General features: G+C 33.3%; 2 protein-coding genes across 2 annotated transcripts; one reads left to right on the top strand and one right to left on the bottom strand.

Moving 5' to 3' along the window:
- Nucleotides 1-219: 219 nt before the first annotated feature.
- LOC134280183 (serine/threonine-protein phosphatase 4 regulatory subunit 2-B-like) lies at nt 220-3,971 on the bottom strand. Its single transcript, XM_062762606.1, has 4 exons — nt 3,824-3,971; nt 3,057-3,150; nt 1,481-1,601; nt 220-519 (listed from the first exon to the last, which is right to left on the bottom strand). The coding sequence occupies exons 1-4, from the start codon at nt 3,835-3,837 to the stop codon at nt 398-400; spliced, it is 351 nt and encodes a 116-aa protein (XP_062618590.1). The 5' UTR covers nt 3,838-3,971; the 3' UTR covers nt 220-397.
- A 2-nt stretch (nt 3,972-3,973) lies between these two features.
- On the top strand, nt 3,974-18,732 carry LOC134280182 (COMM domain-containing protein 9-like). Its single transcript, XM_062762605.1, has 6 exons — nt 3,974-4,124; nt 9,582-9,707; nt 15,601-15,685; nt 16,350-16,439; nt 16,680-16,783; nt 18,219-18,732. The coding sequence occupies exons 1-6, from the start codon at nt 4,080-4,082 to the stop codon at nt 18,357-18,359; spliced, it is 591 nt and encodes a 196-aa protein (XP_062618589.1). The 5' UTR covers nt 3,974-4,079; the 3' UTR covers nt 18,360-18,732.
- Nucleotides 18,733-22,658: the final 3,926 nt, after the last annotated feature.

Genomic DNA, 22,658 nt, shown 5'->3' with positions numbered 1-22,658 from the left:
ACCTTTTCCCCCCTGAAAATTCAACATTTGTTGAGAAGACAATATAATTAACAAAGGAAAAAAGATCGTGTCCTTGAATGTAAAAAAGCAAGTGGGGTTATTTATAGTCTGTTGAGAGGTCAATCAAACACTTCTTTTTAAGATGGCCTGATGTCAACTTCTTATAAAATCATCATCAACCATTAAATTTCCATTTAACCAATCAAAACAAGACAGGAATACCATAACTAGACTATATTTACTGTCATTAACACCAACGTAAAAATGTTGAAACAATTACTGTCCTTCCACTTGATCCTTAAATAAGTATAACATGGGTATGATCTTAAAAATACAAGACAACATATAAAAACATGATTTGATACAGTTCAGATGAAATGAAATGTAATGAAGAGATCTAGGCTGATGCTGCCTCCACTTGCGGCTGTTCACCTTCTGCTGCCTCGTCTTTTTTCACTTTTTTGGTCGGACTGGCCTCCTCTGAATCCTCTTCTGAAGTTCTCTTTTCCGAGGTCTCATCTATAATTATTAAATATCATTGTACATCATACATTGTTTTGTACGTTAGAAAGTGATATCATGAATTTGTATCCCAGTTATACTTTATTTCAAAACATTTGCCCAAACTCAGATGCCTATAAAGCCTAGCTGTATATAAAATGTGCATTTTCAAATTTGAATTTTGATCCCTAAGGCCTAAAAAAAAAATGTTTGTTTCCTGTAACCCGACCGACCCATTCAAATTATCCCCGGTGGATTTTTTTTTTCCTGACAAATGGCAAAACTTCGTTTGATCAATCAGCTGATTCCATTTATTAAATTAAAAAAATTGCTTGTAGCTTAATTTGAGACATAAAATATGTCAACTTAGTGTACATTTACCTTAAATATAAAGAGTAATCATTATTGTAACAACAGTTTCCCCCTACAACTTTCTGAAGTTCGTTTTCTGCCGCTTGGCATCCATTTTGGATGCCATGTTGGGTGTCCACTGTAAATATAACACCTGGTATTTTCGGTCCGGGTATGTTTGACCATTCATAAGCCAAAAAAAAAAAAAAAAGAATTTCCGACCTACCGACCCTTGATTTTTTGGGAATATTACAGGAAACAAACTTTTTTTTTTTTTTTTAAGCCTAAGCAACATTTCTTTATCAGTTTGATATATTGATTGAATACTGTTATAAAACTAAACTTTACTTCAATTACTGTTCTTGTTTCATATTCACCCCCCCATTCCATGTCTTATTTCAGTGCTTCACTCTGTCAAGACTTTACAAATTGCCCCCCCCCACTTTCTCTTTTCCACAAAATTAATTGATTTACCCAATTTGCTGACCCCTGATTGCTACTTTGCATTGCATTTGCTATCTTGCATATCTTTTCAATGTCCCTCATCACCTCCAGAAAGTTCCTTCCCCAACTTCCTATGTTGTACACTGACACGCTTTCAAAAAAGGCTGGCAACAAAGAAACTTACCTGTATTTGCATTTTGATTTGAGTCTTCTTTCTTTTCACCATTTTCATCTGTCTTCTCCTCTGATTCTGTCTTTGTATCTTCAGTATCTTCAGTTTTCTCCTCTGTCTTTTCTTCTTTTGTCTGAAACATCAATTTATCCTTCAGTACAATTCACATTGTATAAATTTCAATCTCTCCCCCTTTTGAGGATTTTTCTTTTCACAAACAATACAAAAATCGTTTGTTTCACGATTTTAAACACTAATGCTTGATGCAGGGATCACTTTGGGCTGCGCCTTTGCGCCATTGGCGCTCAATATTTGTAAATGGCGCACTAAAAAAATAGAAAGGGGTCAGTCTGGCGCATGTCTTACAGATATGGCGCTATGAGATGCAAAACTGGGGGTCAAAACTCATATCTTGGTGCATTTTAGTCTGAGCATACTGTTACTTCGTTCAATCAGACTCTTTATAGTCGCGTATGTTCTTTACACAAGCAGAGCGTCTGGTTGATCAAGACTAAAATCGGAGTTGTACATGGAATATTGCCTTCGTTTAGATTACGCTACTAAAAATTTTTTACCGAATACTGAGTCAATTATATTTATTAAAATAATATGTAATGATTTCAATAATAAACATATGAAAGTAATACTCCATTAAGTAATATGTCCTAATAATATTTCTTAAAACTTTGATTATTTATTTCGAAACAAAACAAGTACAAGTTACTCATTGTGTATCCCAGACACTTGCCCGAAATGCCTCCAAAGCGAAGATCGGTATTGGGCCAACTGACCCAAAACAACGAAAGCTTTCGTTTGTTTTACAAATAAAACGACGGAAACTTTTTAATTCCCAGACTCGGCAGAGGTCTCTGATTAAGAAGAACAGTCAAAGACGTTGACTCCTGATGTCAACGGCAACGATGGTCGTCATTTCCAGTCCAAGTGGCTAACTTTGCATCCGTGGTTGGAATTTGATCAGATGGGACTAAAATGTTTTGCAAACAAATAAAAATTTCTCATTTAAGTTTTTTGCGTATTTTGCTCCGAGTTCTTTTCATACAAAACCAGTCCCTACCATTTGAACCAAATTTAATCTGCAACTGCCCCAGGTCTATTCAGTAGAGAAATGTACATGTAAGTTTGCATCCTTTATAGTTTAGCTCTTCAAAAACCTTCGAGAACTAAATCGATAAAATCCAAGGGGCGAGGAATTAACTCTCCAATATGACATTTTTCAGTACTGAGATGAAATTGAAAAAAAAATCTTTTATATTTATAAAATAATTCATTTTATTTTAAAAAATATTAAATTGGTTGTGTCAGAAATGGCATTTAAAAACCCTCAAAGACCCATCATATTTACTTGAAATTCATCACAAAATAGCATGGAAAATCAATTTTTCCCGGGGGGCTTCGCCCCCCTGGACCCCCTACCGGGGCGTTGCCCCTGGACCCCAATGGGGGCCTAACGCGGCCCCCCTACCCCCGGCGTATGGCCCATGGATCTTACTGTTGATGGGCCATTGGCCCATCAACATTAAAATCCAGAGTGATCCCTGTTGATGTCGATAACTTAGTTGAACCTTACCTCTTCTTTCTCGTCCGTTTTTTCTACTTCTTTGACTTCCTTTGTTTTAGTCTCTGTGGTTTCAGAAGCCTGAACTTCCTCAGTTGTAGTTTCCCTAAAAATACAACACAAACCATTCAGATGTTCAAAAAGAATTTTTTTTTGCAAAAAAAAACTTCATGCATAATATTTGAATGCATCACTACAGTAGATTTACAACACAACATTTCCTCTGTACACTTAAAAAAAATAAGTTTTATTGCACATGGGGTCTTCTACTGTATACCAACTTCCTTAACCTAATTTTTAAATTTCATTTCCATCGCCTTGAACTTCCCTAACAGTCAATAAAGGTATGTTCACTTTGTTTCACAATGCGCTTATCTGGATCTAACGCATGTGGGTTTTAAATTGCATCCGTGTCTTGAGCGAATCGTAAAGCGAAACCGATAATGGCGGGCATCGCCTACATTTTCTTCATAAATTACTCATCTGGCCTCATTAACATATTTATCATCATGCATTTTACTTTTAGTTTATTACACATCGTCATTGACAATGATTTACCATTACTTTAACATATTACAATAATTTACTTTTAATCCGATCTCACTTTCATCTAAATCTGAGAGCGAGAACAAAGAAGCCGACAAGGAAGACAAAGGAAAACCATGCAAAACCGGCATGTTTTCCAATAAACCTACAAAAATTGAATGGAACATCGCCTCTTTCGTAGCAATAAGTGAAAAAATCATGGTAAATAATGTTAAATTGGATCAAATACTTACTTTTCTCCTGGCATTATGGTATGTTTTTTAACTCGTGTCTTTATTTACAAAATGCTGAGGTAATATGGGTACGCAGACGACCAAACTTCCCGCCGGATTGCTGGCGTTGTTTTAAACCACGTGATACTTACTTTGATCTAATTGGCTGAAATGAAAAAATCGCTTTTGATCACGTGTATTTACCTGCATGACTGATTGGACGAATGGGTTTCGCTATTTTTAAATGAGGAATTTTTAGAAGCACGTGATTGTCAAAATGGCAGCCCACTGTGATTTTGCTGCTCTTGAACTTCTAATGAAGGTTTATCTTGCTCTTTAGAATTACTTAATTTCGTAACAATTTATTTAGAATTTTATTTGAATGTAGGAGACTGCAAGGCATAATTTTTCTTGATCTTATAGAACATGTCGCTCAAGTTGCATGTTATCAACACCCTTAGGCTCAGGTGTACACCCCTAAGTCATTTGCAATCATTTCCCATAAAAATGAACAGTTAGCAATGCCCAGAAAAATCACTTATTCTGACTATACAACTTTTAGGGGATAGGTGGGGTGGTTGCAGATTTTTTTTACTTCAGGACTGCACAGCTTGCATGAGAATTTTAGAAGTCTTTGCTTTGTCATTGACTAGTTAACTGTGTTATGGAATAGATAAAAATGCTATATCTTATAGATGACATACAATAGATCTACATGAGATTTATTGCATTTAGAAAAAGAAGATGGCAACTAATGAACTTTCAATGTAATTTTGTTGAATTGCAATTAATTGATGAAATTGTTTACTAAGGCTTTAATTTGTTATTTTAAATTTTACCTTGTACATAGAAACTTAAAGTTGAATAAGCAGCGTTTTTTAACCAACCTATTTACAGCTAGAATTTACATGTTCCTAGATAACATTGAAAACATAAACCAAGGTGCTGAATTCATGACTTGTTATAGATATTGGAGGTATATTTAAAGGATATTTTTTTTTTCAGATCAGATCAAAAAATCTTTGTTTTGTGATGGTGGGGATGGGGTGGATACCAGATAATAAGTGAAGGGAGGGGGGTGAGAAGAGTTAGTTTCTTAAAGAATTATGTTTATAAGAAATCCTTCTTACCACCTGCTTACTGCATTTGTAATACAGAAAGTACTCTTAGACTGAATTGAATGAAGATTTTACAAAAGCATCTTGTAGGTTTAACCGTTTTATTCACGTTTTGTGTTTGTTACAGATGCATGTCAGTTCTGAATTTTTCTTAATTTTCACACTTCTTGTAATTTCAATAGAGTTTTAAAGTTTGAGTTATTTGTCAATTACTATAATTGTGCAACGTACAACATGAAAAATTAGGATGTGAATATCAAGCATATGCATTTACCATGCTTAGGCCTAAAAAAAAAATATGTTTGTTTCCTGTAACCCGACCGACCCATTCAAATTATCCCCGGGTGGATTTTTTTTCCTGACAAATGCCAAAACTTTGTTTGATCAATCAGCTGATTCCATTTATTAAATTTAAAAAAATAGCTTGTAGCTTAATTTGAGACATAAAATATGTCAACTTAGTGTACATTTACCTTAAATATAAAGAGTAATCGTTATTGTAACAACAGTTTTCCCCTACAACTTTCTGAAGTTCGTTTTCTGCCATTTGGCAGCCATTTCGGATGCCATATTGGGTGTCCACTGTAAATATAACACCTGGTTTTTTCGGTCCGGGGATGTTTGACCATTCATAAGCAAAAAAAAAAAAAAAAAAAAAAAAAAAAGAATTTCCGACCTACCGACCCTTGAGTTTTTGGGAATGTTACAGGAAACAAACTTATTTTTTTTAAAGCCTTACAGAGCTAAAATGAGAAAATTTGTGAAAGTCTGAAGAGTTGTCTCATATCTACAATCCCCATTATGAGTCTTACACTATATATCTACATGTACCAGTATAATTACAAATCATCTTTTAACAAAAATTTATTGGGAGGTGATTGGTTAATTTTGGTCCAATTTCCATTATTTTCCAATCAATTTTGAAAATCATCTCATTTTCTTTTGTTTTTAGCTGCTAAGCATACATCACTTAGAATATTTTTTGAAATCATCAAGGCAAATTTTCTAACCTCAAATTACATTGATTCTAAATTTCTTTTTAAGTGTGAGTTTTAACATTTTGAATTTCCTTTTGGTGTTTGATGTATCTGATGACAATGATCATCCCAGTAAATGCGAGATCAGCAACTCTGATCAAAACATTGATGAAGAAAGTATTGTAGGGACATTTAAATGTTAAAACAGTTTTGTATGTGCTAGAGCATATCCAGCTGTAAATAAAACAAGAAAATATTTAATTAGGGCAAACATCTTCAGAATGAGAGTGAATTTGTAAAATAGTTCACTCCCACTCCCTACCCCCTGGAAAAAAAATAAGTACTGAAAACAGACAGGTAAGGGCGATTTTGATGGGTTGATTGAAGTACATCAAACAAATCATTTTAAATCATTTTTTTATTGTTTGCCCCACCAGATAAATTTTGCTGAAGTGTTATATTTACATGGACATATAGACAATTGAATTCCACATGTATTTTTTTTCTGGTCATTGAATATTTTACTGACTATATTTGAAGCTAGATTTCAGATCTCAAACAACAAGTTGCTATGGAAATGGTTAGCAGACTGATAATTGACGTCTTGTGTTTTTAGCAGGTTTTATTTCACCAATAATTAATGCTTTTTCACCGTGAAGTGTTGGCATTTATTTTACTTATGAATTTTAAGAGAAAGGATAATGAATAAGGTCAGTTAAGCTGATTCCAGTGCTTAAAGTGGAATATTTTCAGCCCTAAAATTAAAATTTGATAGCATGTGATTGTGAACAAAATACTAAAAGGAAAATCAATTTATTAAACACCTATAATCTAATGCTGCCACATTTATATACAATATTTACTGAAATTGATACATGTACTAAAAATATCAATGTTCTATTCCCCATTTTCAAAAGTGAGTTATCTCCTCTCAAAATCGGAACTCTTCTACACTAGCCTAACTTCCGCGGACTACGCAATACGATAATCTAACAAAATAGTGATAAACTTACGCGCTGTATTTAAAAATTTTAAAAGAAGGAAACGGTTTGTATTTTTTTTTTAGATAATAAATTATTTTATAAAGGGTCTGTTAGCCCCCCTTTCTAGAAAGCTATACGAATTAGCCAGGCACGTATCATCGTCTTTAAAAGGGGGGGGGGTAGGCAAAGAAACATTTTTTCTTACCTTGAAAAGTTGGCAAGCAAAGAAAAACCTTGCCCAAAGTTGAAAAAGCTACTTATTTCAGTACCAGTTCCTTGGCATACAATACTACATTTGCCTTATAAAACTTTGCCGTAGTATTAACTGTGTGTGTGTGTGGGGGGGGGGGGTTGGCAACCTGTCTATCAATGAACATTTTCAATAGAAAAAGTAATATTGGGGGAAAAAAGTGGGGGTGGGGCTAAGCCCCTTGACCGTGAAGTGTTGGCATTTATTTTACTTATGAATTTTAAGAGAAAGGATAATGAATAAGGTCAGTTAAGCTGATTCCAGTGCTTAAAGTGGAATATTTTCAGCCCTAAAATTAAAATTTGATAGCATGTGATTGTGAACAAAATACTAAAAGGAAAATCAATTTATTAAACACCTATAATCTAATGCTGCCACATTTATATGCAATATTTACTGAAATTGATACATGTACTAAAAATATCAATGTTCTATTCCCCATTCTCAAAAGTGAGTTATCTCCCCTCAAAATCGGAACTCTTCTACACTAGCCTAACTTCCGCGGACTACGCAATACGATAATCTAACAAAATAGTGATAAACTTACGCGCTGTATTTAAAAATTTTAAAAGAAGGAAACGGTTTGTATTTTTTTTTTAGATAATAAATTATTTTATAAAAGGTCTGTTAGCCCCCCCCTTTCTAGAAAGCTATACGAATTAGCCAGGCACGTAGCATCGTCTTTAAAAGGGGGGGGGGTAGGCAAAGAAACATTTTTTCTTACCTTGAAAAGTTGGCAAGCAAAGAAAAACCTTGCCCAAAGTTGAAAAAGCTACTTATTTCAGTACCAGTTCCTTGGCATACAATACTACATTTGCCTTATAAAACTTTGCCGTAGTATTAACTGTGTGTGTTGGGGGGGGGGGGGGGGGGGGTTGGCAACCTGTCTATCAATGAACATTTTCAATAGAAAAAGTAATATTGGGGAAAAAAGTGGGGGTGGGGCTAAGCCCCTTGACACCCCCCCACCCCCCCGTGCGTACAGGTACAGAGAACGAATAATTATGTAAATGGGTTGAACAGTTGAATATGAACCATAGTTGTGAAAATTGAAAATTATTAGAATTATTATTTGTGAATTCAATAAAATTACGGTACATATATTTTTTCACAGATGTACATGTATGTCAGTTACACGGGGTTACATGAGTCTCTCTCTCTCTTTCTCTTTCTCTCTGATATTGTTTTTTACACACTTTGCAAAAAAGAATAACTTATAAAAATAAATACATGTACTTACACTGAAAGGATTTTAAAAAAAGTAAATAACACTTGAGAAAAGAATGTTTTCCGTTAATAAACGAGAAATACGCTAGGAAATTATTGTATCAATTTCGTGTTTCTGCTCTCAATTCTCTGATCTTAAACAAGATGTGTATTTTACTCGGAAATATACATGTCCATATGCTTAGATCCTACACTAAAACTTTGATTAAATGCAGCTCAGACTTTATACGACATATACATGTAACACGGATTCAGGTCAATGCTATTTTAATTACTCTTTCTTCGTTACATGAGGATATGAGATTAAATTATTCATTTAGAATTCCATTCAAAGTTTTAATACTATATAGTCAATCAATTATTTTACAAATTAAAAATTCTAGAAACACTGTTAATTCAAATGAAATAGGCCTTTAATTGTCACCAAATGTGTTCTTGTAAGTAAAAGTTCTATTTTATGACATACAATCGAGCAAAAACGCAGTTTCTTGGTATCGGTCGCAGAAAACGAACTACTGCTGTATATGCGGCAATTTCAGAGGTAAAACTGTAGATGGACATGTCATCAGTCTCCAAAAAATTCCTAGAGATACAAAGAAAATATGGCTGCAGCAGGCTAGATTATTTCGTAAAAACTTTATAACTAAAATTTGTTCCGCACATTTTGTTAATAATGATGATCCGTCTGCAGAACATCCACTACAGAAAATTAGCTTATTAGCTTTTTTTTTAAATAGGCCTATTCGAATATGTATCGGCATTTTATCAGTAATTTGTTTCGTTTTTGTTTTTTTTTTTTTGTAAGGGGGGGGGGGGGGTCACACAGCACCTTATTATAGTACTACACAGATTAATACAAATCCAGAAAGAGACTATGAGTGGGCAATTTAAAAAAATACGAATCGGTTAAGATTTCTTTTTATTCACAAACATAATAACATTTTTCCATTTGACTGAGGCATTACACCATAAACATGTTTACATCAAGAACGTCCGCGGAAGTGACTTTATTTATAGCGCATGCGTATTAAACACAGTAAAAGAGTTCCCTTCAGGGGAAATAACTCACCTTTTGAAAATGGGGAATAAGATATTTGAGTAAGGAAATTTACCCATTTGAGATGTTACATTTCTCAGTTGAATTAGAAGTACATGTATATTAATTTTATGGTTCTGATGCAATCTACAGTAGTCAGAAGGTGCTTAATTTCTGTTGTTTTCCAGGCTTCATCCAAGGACCAAGTGGTCAAGATCTGTAACGACATTTACCTGGCTAGTCCCCCCTACACAGATGTACTGGTGTCTCGTGTATGTGATGTTTTAGGAACCCGTCCAAATCAAACAAAACAGGTTCGGGAAAAAAACAACTTGTTGTTTTATTATTTGACAGATATGATACCTCTAACCTGCAAACTTAAGTGTCATTTATAAGTAACTATATTTAATATGTTTAATTGTGTTTTTTCCCTTTCATTGTTGAACAAAATTGTATAACATAATCTTTTCAAAATTCTGAAGTCTGAGAAAGAGAAACATAGTCAGAATTACACAGTGTTTTATTGTACGATGAACATGTGCATGTATTATGCAACTTTATGAAATAGTTAAGAAAGGAAAAAAGTAAAGCTTAACTCTTTTTGACGCTATATTCCCTGTATGCACTTAGCAGAGTAGAAAGATATGTTAGGTAATGTGACAATCAATGGTACACAACAGTGTACATCAAAATTGCTGTGACTTTTTAGATGGAGAAAATTAGCATAAGGTGGAAATAATCATTATGACACATTCTTTAATTGAAAAAGATAGGTGATACTCATTCAACCTGTTTTCATTATGCAACAAATGTTATTTTCTAGAATACTGATACTTTTAATTTATTAATTTAAATTAAGGATCCATTAAAGGACACTAATGGAAATGTTTTTTAAAGAAATTCAGAATCAAGTATGGTGAGTGGTGTAATAGGAAGGAACCATAACTCTGTTATATTTGCGATGTTATTTGGGTTATCGCCCTTGATAAAAGAACAAAGTACGGTATTAGCAGTAATTCGCCGAAAATAATACGATATTTTAATCTTCTTTGTACAATTTTTTTATGTTATGCTTTGAAGTAAGGAGGATGCGAACTAAATTCTACAGGCACAAAAATGACGTAATTTTTAATTATGACGTCACTAATGCGCGCTAAACATGGAATGGTCGTGTAAAATCGTTAAATTATATTGAAAAATGAGTAATCTTTGCTGAAATTAGACCCTTTCACATGCAACAACCACTTTTATACTCCGCATATAACTTCATCATTACATATCGCAGTTACACTATTAAAATAGTGTTGGTTGTCACCTGTGATCAATATGAATTTTGCAAAAGTTAACATACGGAAAAAAGATATTTTACCGACACAATTTTCCTGATATCGATATTAATGACGCATAATTGATACAGAATGAGATTTTCTGATTTTAAGTACCATCACTGAATATCGTAAACTATTAATACTTATGAATATGAATAAAATATTTTGAAAACAAAGAATAAATGGTACCTAAAGATGCCGCTTGTACTTATGCTATTTGTACATCATCTGCACAAGTGTATAGACTATAGTGTCCGTTGGTTGTGCATGTAGTATTGAACAACAGTACTAAAATATCCTAGACCTCAATTCATTCCACAAAAATAGCACAATGATTTTTTTTTTAATTTATTAAAAGATTAATTTAAAAAATCCGAAATACCTCAGTATCATTCTATTTTCTACGAGTCTTTCTCAATGTACATGTGTATGTAGTTTTACTAAATAGTGTGTCCTCCGAACAATAATATGACAACCATAAAAATACAATAAAATGTATATGCATCAAATACGGTAACATTAAAAGTATGGTCCAACATTTAATATGTTTTAAAGCCGTTTATTGTGAAAAATAAATATTATAATATTCATGATAATAATAAATCTGCAGTAGTTGATAGCAGTTCAACAATACAAGTAAAAATGTTTCCGAACACGATATACATGTAGATAGTATGCATTATTAGTCCAAAATAGCACATAAAAATTATACAAATGTTTATTTTATTACATGTAATTTTTTTTTTGGCAAATATTTCATGCAGCATCATCCATTAGATAACATGTTTACACGAATTTATATTTTGAAGCCAGTGGTAGATCGGGAAGGATGGGGGTGGGGGGTTGGTTTTGCTAAAACTCGGAACGGAAAACGGAACGGAAAATTAGTTTCAAGCAAATATGCTAGATTCTAAATAAATCACACAAAAAGCAATTTTCTTGATATAAAAGTCATATAATGAAAATTTATCTATTTTTTTTTTTAAAGCACGTTCATAAAAAGAAATATAGTTTTGAAGAAAGCGGAAGGAAGAAGGCTACTGGTGTGTGTATACATGTACATGTATCTGTAAAAACATATGTTTGACATTCAGCTCATGCATACATGTACATGTATGTAGTGAAGAATCCAGGAATCTTGTAGAAAGGGGGGCAGTTTGGGGTCAGGGCAGGGGCCCACAACCAAACCAAAAATTGATTTATTAAATCTTATGTATATTTTGGATTGTTCCATTCCAGGTGTGTAGCAAAGTTATCCTGTTATGGTTGCCTCTAATCATAATCTTCATATATTTTTTTTTAGAATTTAGTTCTCTCACCATGGATCATTTAGATATCAAAATTTTGCCCCCACTTTTTTTTCAGACACTGTATAAGCTTTTAACTCAATAATTGTCATTGACACCCCCCCCCTTGCCCTACACATACTTTTTGTTAATGTGATTAAGGCTGACTGGAAGTAATTGTACGTTTGATGTCACCTATAAACTTCAAAACCTATCAGTGAGGAAGGGAAAAATTAAACAAACGAAATCTTCGAAGAAACGAGTATTTACTCATTTATGAATTAAAATACGGTCAATTTTTGTAATCATGTAGGCTTATTGTTTCATAATAGTTTTAAGTAAACTTGTCACTTTACATGAAAGAATAGACTCTCAGAGGGTTCAGATGTTGTCTATTTCTATATATGGAATGTATAGTTTTGCTAAAAGTAAAAGAACACTTAAAAATATGTTGACTTTTCCGAGTGCCAATTTCTCCGAGACATCCGTGCACGGTATACGAACTTCGGGCAGACTAAAGTTGTAAGTTGTGTAAAAAAAATGTACTGAGAGAAGATTAGTTTGAACTTGATTAATCCCCCTTCCAAATCAAACCGCTTGTCAAGATCTTTCAGGGGGGTAAGTTTATTTTATTCTACCCCCGCCCCCTTTCAAAAGCAAAATACTTGCGTACGTCACTGCTATGTCGGCGATTTTCGTGAATAAGAGACAGGACATAATTAAATCAACTTGTATTTAATAATGAGGGATTAAATATGCATAAGATATACCGTTTATGATAAAATTTGAGTAATTTAATGGATTTAATCTAGCTGAAATCATATTTTCCGTTTGGTTCCGCATTTTAGCAACATCCAGAAAGGGGGATGCTAATTCGGTAAAAAAAAAAAAAAAAAAAAAAAAGAAAGACTTGTACCCATTCTAGTGGAATTCTGAAAATCTTACAATGGTCAGCGACATCCAGCAGCTTTTGACTTTTCTGATCAAGCTAAAAGCTTCCCTGCCCTTCATCCTTGGATATTCAGATTAGTAGAGAGTCATACTGATGAAACCAAAAAAGTCTTACAAAACCCTCCCGAATCTTTGTTACGAAGGAAAGCAGATCGTGTTTGCAAGTTGTCAGCTATAAAATAAGTGTTTTGGATTGATGTACACAGATACGGGTATTTCAAATTCTAAATCCAGGTACTAGTATATCCGTAATGTCCAATAGCATACACAGTCACATTCCTTAATTTGTGATCACGAAGTTCATGTACGTAGAAAAAGTCATATTTACTTATTATACTTCCACTATCTTTACCAAATATTGGTACATGTTTTTATGTATGATAAAATGCCACCACTTAATAACATTATGCATTTTCTATGATAGAAAACGGTATAGCGTGAATTGGGACATACAAAGGAATTACATGTAAAATAAGGAAATCCAATCTGCTACTTCTGAAAGAAAAGCTCGCAACTCAATTTTTTTTTCGACAATTAAAAGTTTCAACACTCTCAGAGAGGGAAATACCTAATTATGGCCCGGGGGGGGGGGGGTTCATGGGCCATTTATGAAAGGCCTGTGCTTCCCAGGAAGGGGAATGCAGATAGTTGGTGTTTTTTTTTTTTGCTCACTGTATACGTATTACATTAATTCCTTAAAATTAAGAAAAGGTATGTTTGGGGATAGGGACTACTAAATTTTCTAAAGCATTTTTTTTTTCAGTTGTGCCCATCCCCCTTCTAAAATGACCTCTCATGGACCAATACATATATAACATGTTTAGTATATTCTTTAAATACAGGAAATACTCGTCTGTATTGTATTGTACATTAGCCCTCCAGATTCTTTTCGTTGACTGTGAGAATCATACATACAACATTTTCAATTGTCAGAAAAATGAAGATACAAGGAAGCTGTGATCTATTTTTTTAATGCTACATTCTCTACCAAGCAAGGAATTTTTGCGAAAAATAAAAACAACAAAAAAAGTGTCACCAGCAACTTAAACATTTTAAACCTAATAAAATATGCGAACACTGTACTAAATACAGAAAACGCGAACATTTTCAATATCTTAAGTTTCACTTTGACTATAAATTAAGAAAAAAATTGCATAAATCATTATCAAGTAGTCAGCTAAATAGTAAATCAATAATAGTTTCCGAACAGGTCTTATAACTTTTTTTAAGCGAATTAAAAGAATACCTGCTGTTATGATATTCAGCCTGAACCGAAAGTTTGATTTACATGTATACCTCCCTCCCCCCCCCTCCAATCCCCCTTCCAAACAAAATTTCACAACATTTACTGATACATAATTCATTTTCAGTCTTATTAAATATAATTTTACAGTCCTATTAAAACCAAAATATATTGTAATGCATTTATAAATTATATATGAACTCATTCAACTCATAATGGAGGGAAGGGGGGGGGGCATTTAAATTTCAAGTGTTCCTCTGTCACCAAGAAGGTATAAATGAATATATCACAGAAAACAATCAGTTTTCATGTACCCATTATATAATTAACAGTTTACTAGGCTGATACTTTTTTTTAAATCAAGATCGAAATTTCTCGTTTTCTTCTTTAAATATGTTTTAATATCTTTATTTATTAGCAAAATTGACCATTAGAAGAAGGAATTCTCCTGTATATACGTACATTAAATAATCATAGTCTTCCACGCTATTGTTCCAATAGATATGAATATTAATTTTATTGACAATCGAGTTTTTTTTCAACTGTTTGTACACCTTACTTTCCATATTTTTGAGAAGTGAACTTTTTTGGTACTAAGGACAGCCCGGGACACTCGAATTTTTCCATCAGTACATAATTTTCACTAGATTTTTCTCAATTAATTTTACAGAAATAGCTGATATTATTTTTATTGACAGTGAGACCTGCAATAAAATGAAAGTAAATATCCACGAGAGAGTATTTTTGAATCAACAACTTAATTTCTTCGATATATAATAAAAACTGTGTCCTAGCGAATAAGTTGAAATTTTCAGATTTCGCTTATTGTACACGTTAAATGTATGACGTCGCGTCAAAATTCTTCGTAAAATCTCGACGTTCTGCTATAAAAGGTACAGTATTGAGCGTTATTTTTCCAATGCATACTTTTAAGTCAGGTATATAAATTATATATCATTTAATTCTACAAATTCTAAGCTTTTTAAAATGTTTTGTACCGAGCAGGTCTGACAAGCGGCATTTTTTGGCCGATACCGTACTTTGTTCTTTATTGCATGTAACTAAATTAATGTTGATTCTTGTTTGTGTGAAATTTAATCACATCGAACTGTACCTGTATTCATACATACTTGTATCCAATTGCTTAAGGGTATTACAATAGAACTCAGTTGTGTGCAGTATATAAATGGTCCAGCTGATAAAATAAATATTTTAGAGAAAAAAATATAATTATGTACATACACTGTATTTAAAAAAAAACACACGCAAAATTAAAAGAATTGAAGGAGAATAACTATAGAACATACAACTAAGACTTCCTGTACAATAGCCATTTCTGGTGCATAACTTGAGAGTTTTGACAAGTACATACAATGTAACTCTCAGTTATATATTTCAGATGTTGGAATCCCTCTCGTCGCTCCTAAAAACTATAATATTTCATGGATACTCAGAAGCACAAGAAATACAAAGCTTATTCCCAAGTAAGTTCATGGCTGGGGCATTTATTATCACCTAAAGATAGCAGTATGTAAGAGGGACCCTTGAATTAATAAACTCATCTCATTAACAAAATTACTTTAGAATAACTTAATAGATTTTTAACAATTACACAATATGCACAATTCATAACTTTCATTTACTTGTAAATATTTAACAGCTATAAACCATTTCTTTACTTATCTATCTTGTTAATTTGTAGAATGCTTTCTCTGTCACAATATTTCATGTTTGATACATATTTTATATTGCTAATAATGTTTAAAGGTGAACATGTATTTCAAAGCTGCATGCACGTAAACAATTTTTCTGCTAGTTGGTATAGGTTAATAAAATGTTAAATTCTCCTAAAAATTCTCTTTAACAAGGGCATCTGTTAGGGGCAGAGGAGCGCCCTTCCATTTCCGCCTAGCTGGAACACTGCTTTTGTTTATTCTGATATGTAGATGAATAACATGTTTTATATGATTATATTGTAAAATACAGTAGAGTAGGCCATAGATATTTCTGATTGACCATGCAAAAGCTTGTGTGCAGGTTTCTGTTACACCTCTTTTGAAACTGTAGCCTCAAAAATTTACAGTCACTTAAAAGTTTTGTTTGTGCCTTCTGTTAGCTAATGTAAATTTTCCAAAATTTTAATTTCAGAGGACTTCCACAAGAATCTTCGAGATTTGATTACAAAAATTGCTCTGGAAAACATGAACAACTGGAAAAACCATTCTATTAGTAACCAAGGTACAGTGGAACATAAATTTACATTAGATATGTTAAACATAGATGTATTTACTTATCAAAGATATTAATGACAGGAAAATTAACGTGTCATTAAGTACACTGTATGTAGAGAATACTAAGTAATACATGGCAAAATCTGTATCATGCACACCCAATATCAACTCAAGACTCTAATATCAGCCCGAGGGCAAAAGGCGATAAGTTATTTTGCATACAAACTTTGATTATGTTATTTCGCAGTATCATTGCCTCGACTGATGGACTTTGATTGGAGAGTGGACACAAAAATGGCCTCAGACTCTGTCAGCAGAATGTCTGTTCCCACCTGTATCATACAAATGAAGGTATTAATTTGTCATTCTGTGTGTGTTTTCTTGTCAATGTTTTATAGCACGCTTCTCACCAGGTTTTATGAGAACAGCGTCCATCTGTCTGTCTGTTTTCATATTTTAGTCTTCTCCAGAACCACTGGACCAATTTAAACCAGAATGCCACAAAGCATCCCATGATGAAGGAATTCTGAGTTATTTCATAGGAATGGCTGCATTCTGTTTTATGGGGAGATAATTAAGAATGAAGGGAAATTTAGTTAATCAGTTGCATCTTTAAAAATTACTAAAAAAATCTCAAGAGCCACTAGGCCAGAAAAAATGAATATTGCCAGGAATGTGAAAGTGTCATTCAAACTGAAAGTGTAGATTCAAGTTTAAATCATGACTGCCCAGGGTGGGGTGGGGGAATCAAAGCTATAAATAGGGATACATATATTGGAAAATTTTAAAAACAAATTTCTTCTTTAGAAAGCAATGCAATGATTAGGGATATTAATACAGAAGCATCCTCAGGTAATTTAGGTTGAAGATTATTTAACGTATTATCCTCTGGGGCAGGAGGGAGGAGCCACAACAAGGTTAACTTATTCTTGTCAAATATTTAAAAATCTAATGTAACTTTGAAAAATGTCCTTTAGAACAGTTATTTTCACTAATTATAAAATCAGGTTAAAATCATTAATCTGTTTTATAATTACCTGACATACCACTTCTAAAAAATATGGAAACTTACAAGGTTAACTTATTCTTGTCAAATATTTAAAAATCTAATGTAACTATGAAAAATGTCCTTTAGAACAGTTATTTTCACTAATTATAAAATCAGGTTAAAATCATTAATCTGTTATATAATTACCTGACATACCCCTTTTAAAAAATATTGAAACTTTATAAACACATTTAATTTTACAAATTATACTGAAAGTTCAAAATTAGACCATGAATCAAATACCGTACTATTTCTTTAGACCAGAGGCCTGTTTAACAGAGTGAGCACTCACAAATATTTCCGTTGGAGGTATAAGGAATTTTGGCAAGTGCTTGGAAAAGTTTGCTCTGTTAAACAGGCCTCTGGATTTTCTTGAGTTCATTGAAAGTCATTATGTATGTGCCAAGTTTATTTTGTCATGTGCAGGTCAGGGGAACATGTGTGAGAGCCAAGTTGTAAATTGTTCGCTTTTATTTGAATTACATATATATGCTAATCAAAATAAGTTCTTAAATATTATTTTGAACTCAATGAACCAAATTCAAAAGAAGCCAAAGGTTTGAGATACTGAGGGTAAAATAAATCAAGGAAAGGTGGAAGGGATATCAGTATGGCTTTGACATACCCATGGTATACAAGATACTGAAATTCAGTTGTATCAACTGTTAAATTTGCATTGCAAAGAGATATACAGTTTTCTCCATCAGATTCAGTCACTTGTTTTCTATTTTTTTTTAGGTTCAGGAAAACCAAACTGAAGTTGGTAGAGTGCCAGAAATCAATAATGTCAATGTTGAACTTTCTAAAGAGACATTAGATACAATGTTAGATGGGCTTAGTAAAATCAGGGACCAATTATCCTCTGTTGCCAAAAGGTAGCCATATCAAGAAAATGTCTGGACAAAATCAACATAGGACCATAGTTAAATGTGTCCAAAAAGTGCAATATATAATGTTTAAAAAATAAGATTTTCAATATAGTTTTGATATTTTGAATGTTATTTACCCAGTTGTCTTTTGAACACAATTTTGTTATTCATGACATCAGCAGTACACTGTACTACTGCACTAGAACACACTACAAAGGACTGTATCAGGAAGGGGTGCATATTTACCTTATCTATCATTCCAATTCTAAAATTTCCTTTAATATAGCTTGTATATATATAGACAATGATTTAATATAAATTCAAGTGTGATGAAGGCATTTCTTTAATATCTACCAGAAATTGTTACATGTATGAATAAAACAATAAATATTTTTTATTTAATAATAAGTGTGTATGTTATTTGGCCAAAATTGATTTTTTAACATTAGTGTAGCGGACAGTATATAGGGAACTTATACTGCCTCGCTAGTGAGCTGTTTTTGCTGGTGATGCGGTAGAGTCTCCCTCTATTTCAGGCAAGTTAAGCAACGGTGAGCCTGATTAACTCTTGGATGGGTGACCGCTTCACGTTACAAAATTGGTGGGAGCGTAGTGACTCCGGTGTCAAGTGTTTTGCTTCAGAAAGTCTCAGAGCTAGGACTTAGTGTCCATTTACAGACTTCGTGTCTGTGAACGGCAGGGGTTGCAGTATCTGAAGTCAGGTTCCGGTCTGCTTCAGGGAGCTCTTAGACTAGGACTTTGTGTCCTGGTACGGACTTCGTGTCCGGGAACGGCATTGGTTGCCGTAACTGAAGAGGTCCAGACACTCAGAGAGAACTCATGCTAAGCTTTGGGTCGAAGCTTCCCTGAGCGGGGGGAAGTGTAGCGGACAGTATATAGGGAACTTATACTGCCTCGCTAGTGAGCTAGCTTTTTAGTTCTTCTGAGCCAAAGGCTCAAAGAGCTAATGCTATGGCCATTTGTGCGGTGTGCGTTAACTTTATAGAATATGGGCCATAACTCAAGAACCCCTTGGCCAATCAGTGTCAAATTTGTCACAGGGTATCCTTGGCCCAAGGGCTACCCTTTGTACTAAAAAAAGGGTTGGGACCCTTAAACAAGGGGAGATAATCAGGAAAACAAAACCAAAAGTATTGGTTGCTAAAAAATCTTCTTCTCCAGAACCACCGGGCAGATTTTCACCAAACTTACATACAAGGATCAGGATATGTCGAAGATTAAAAATTGTTTAAGGCATCACCCTGGGGCAAAGGGTGTGGTCTCAAGGTCACTTCAAAGTTGACCTAAATTTACAAATAATAAAAACGTTTATATTTTGCTTACTATTAGGACTAGGATCATCAAATCTTGTAAGTTGATGCATCTTAGGACTTCACATCATGTTAACTCAAAAGTAGGTCACGGTGACCTACTTTTTAAATTTTGTGGGTATTTGTTTTCAAGTTGATTTGAAGGCATATTTTGGACACTTTAAGGCCTATGATCATCAAACTTTGTCAGTTGATGCATCTTGGGTCCTTGAACAACGTCAACTTAAAAGTAGGTCACTGTGACCTACTTTTGACATTTTGTCTTTATTTAACATTTTATGGCTTTATTTAAGTCTCTACGGTACTTATTGGCTTAGAATCATCAAACTTTGTAAGTTGATGCATCTTGGGTTTTCGGAGAATGATGTCGAAAAAGTAGGTCACTGTGACCTACTTTTGACATTTTAAGGCTTTATTTAAGTATCTTATGTATTTATTGGGTTAGAATCATCAAAATTTGTGAGTTGATGCGTCTTAGGTTTTCAGAGAGTGACGACCAAATAGTAGGTCACTTTGACCTACTTTTGACATTTTATGGCTTTATTTAAGTATCTACAGTACTTATTGGCTTAGAATCATCAAACTTCATCAGTTGATGCATCTTGGGTTTTCGGAGAATGATGTTCAGAAAGTAGGTCACAGTGACCTAATTTTTGATATTTAATGGCTTTATTTAAGTATCTATGGTACTAACTGGTTTAGAATCATAAAGCTTTGTTTGTTGATGCATCTTGGGTTTTTTGAGAATGTCGACCAAAAAGTAGTTCATGGTGACCTACTTTTGAATATCTCAGGTACTTATTGGCATATAATCATTAAACTTTGTCTATTGATGTATCTTGGGTTTTTGAAAATGGTCTACAAAAAATTAGGTCGCAGTGACCTACTTTTGACATTATATGGCTATATTTAAGTATCTTGAGTACTTATTGGCTTAGAATAATCAAACTTTGTCAGTAGATGCATTTTGGGTTTTCCAAGGATGTAGACAAAAAAGTAGGTCATGATGACCTACTTTTGACATTTTATGGGTACATTTAAGTATATCAGGTACACATCGGCTTAGAATCATCAAACTTTTTCAGTTGATGCATCTTGAGTTTTCATGGGGATCGCAAACCAAAAATTACATCACCTTGACCTACTTTTGACATTTTATGGCTATATTTTCATATCTCAAGTACTGGTTGACCTAGAATTGTTAAACTTTGTCAGTTGGGGCATTTTTGGTTTTCAGAGAATGTCGACCAAAAAGTAGGTCATGGTGACCTACTTTTGAATATCTCAGGTACTTATTGGCTTAGAATCATCAAACTTTGTCAGTTGATGTATCTTGGGTTTTCAAAGAATGTAGACAAAAAAGTAGGTCACAGTGACCTATTTTTGAATATCTCAAATACTTATTGGCTTAGAATCCTCAATCTTTGTCTATTAATGCATCTTGAGTCCTCAGAAAACTTCAATCTTAAAGTAGGTCACTGTGACGTACTTATGGGTTTTTATAGCTTTATCATTAAAAATATCTTCAGTCCTAATTGGCTAAGAATCATCAAACTTTGTCAGTTGATGCAACTTGGGTCTTAGGATACTTAGGGTTAGAGGCTTCAAATAGAAGTGATAGATTGTACAATTTTTCATAAGAGCAATTCAAGGCCCTTGGGCCTCTTGTCTGGTGATGCGGTAGAGTCTCCCTCTATTTCAGGCAAGTTAATCAAAGGCGAGCCTGATTAACCATTGGATGGGTGACCGCTTCACGTTACAATTAGCTTGGAATAGATTTAGCACATTTCTTGAAATTCATATTTGATATGACTATACATGCAAGACATTTAGATTGTGCTTTAGCCTTTTAAAGGCTCTAAAATGATTACTCAGCCAAATGTAATATACAATGTACGTATACACTAACTTACTCCCCAACTTTGCTCGAATCAGGAGCTCTGCCAGGGGCCCGTTTTACAAAAGAACTTACCACTAAGACCAAGAACTTAAGATGATTGTAAAAAAAACTAAAGATGATTGTAAAATTTTGCAAGATTAATAATTCTCCGAGAAATTGTTTGTATAAAAATATCTTACCACATTCCTGTTAAAAGGTTTACAATATTTTTCAATATAATGTAAATTAAAAGGTTATATGAAAAATTAAGTTTAGTCTTAAGTCGTAAGTTCTTTTGTAAAACGGGCCCCTGGCTTTTATATTGATAACTATCTATCTTAGAACAGTCATTTTCACAAGGTTTTCTTAAAGAAGGAAAAACTCTAGAAAAATTTATAACAGATTCAGTTCAATTTTCCTCACAATGTTAAGGGGTCTTGAGTCCATTCGTGGCTGTTAGAACCCTGACAAAGTTCATTCAATACTCTACGAGCATGCTTCTTTCGTTGAGAAAAGGTATATTTTAATTTTTTAAGGATATCCGATCCTCAGCCAGGAAGGATAACTCCAGAAATTAATATTTAATTTGAAATGCATCAAAATGAAGCTTGAAATTGAATTCTTTTCATGCAACAATTTTCATTTTACTCATCTGTATAAGTTTCAAGGTTTTTGGAAGTCTTAGAAAAGGTATTATAAAAGTTGACATTTGTACCCTTTTTAAAGGAAAACAATTAATACAGTTTTAGAGAAATAAGATTTTCTTGAATACAGCTTTAGCTACCAATGCTTATTAGCATAATAATAAGAAGTGATTTTTAGTGTCTTGCAATAATAGCAAAAGCCTTTTACACTATGTATTATAGAATACAGGACGGAAATACAAGACAAAAAATACCAATGACGTATAAAATCATGATAATTTCTCTAAAAACATGGATAACTATCGTTCTTTAACCTAAAATATATTTGTTGATCAATTTGCAATTAGAAAATGCACAGCTGATATTCCAACTCGCTTTTTCTGCAAAAAATATTGGAGATTTGACAATTTTCCCTATGTAATATGATTTACTTTAATCTTTAACTCTAAAGAAAT

Source organism: Saccostrea cucullata, unplaced genomic scaffold (assembly GCF_032062105.1).
Source record: "Saccostrea cucullata isolate Sc308-1 unplaced genomic scaffold, CSIRO_AGI_Scuc_v1 ctg5987, whole genome shotgun sequence".
Taxonomy (NCBI): domain Eukaryota; kingdom Metazoa; phylum Mollusca; class Bivalvia; order Ostreida; family Ostreidae; genus Saccostrea; species Saccostrea cuccullata.
The sequence above is the reverse complement of the archived record's forward strand: the minus strand, read 5'-3'. Positions and strand labels throughout refer to the sequence as shown.

Bases quoted from the DNA above. Each gene is read 5' to 3' on its own strand.
- LOC134280183 (XM_062762606.1), bottom strand. The intron at 1,602-3,056 runs GTAAGGTTCAAC...TTGATGTTTCAG, and splicing joins AAACGGACGAGAAAGAAGAG to ACAAAAGAAGAAAAGACAGA. The intron at 520-1,480 runs GTAAGTTTCTTT...TAATAATTATAG, and splicing joins AAATCAAAATGCAAATACAG to ATGAGACCTCGGAAAAGAGA.
- LOC134280182 (XM_062762605.1), top strand. From the start codon at position 4,080: ATGGCAGCCCACTGTGATTTTGCTGCTCTTGAACTTCTAATGAAG. The intron at 9,708-15,600 runs GTTCGGGAAAAA...TATATATTTCAG, and splicing joins GTCCAAATCAAACAAAACAG to ATGTTGGAATCCCTCTCGTC. The intron at 16,440-16,679 runs GTACAGTGGAAC...GTTATTTCGCAG, and splicing joins CCATTCTATTAGTAACCAAG to TATCATTGCCTCGACTGATG.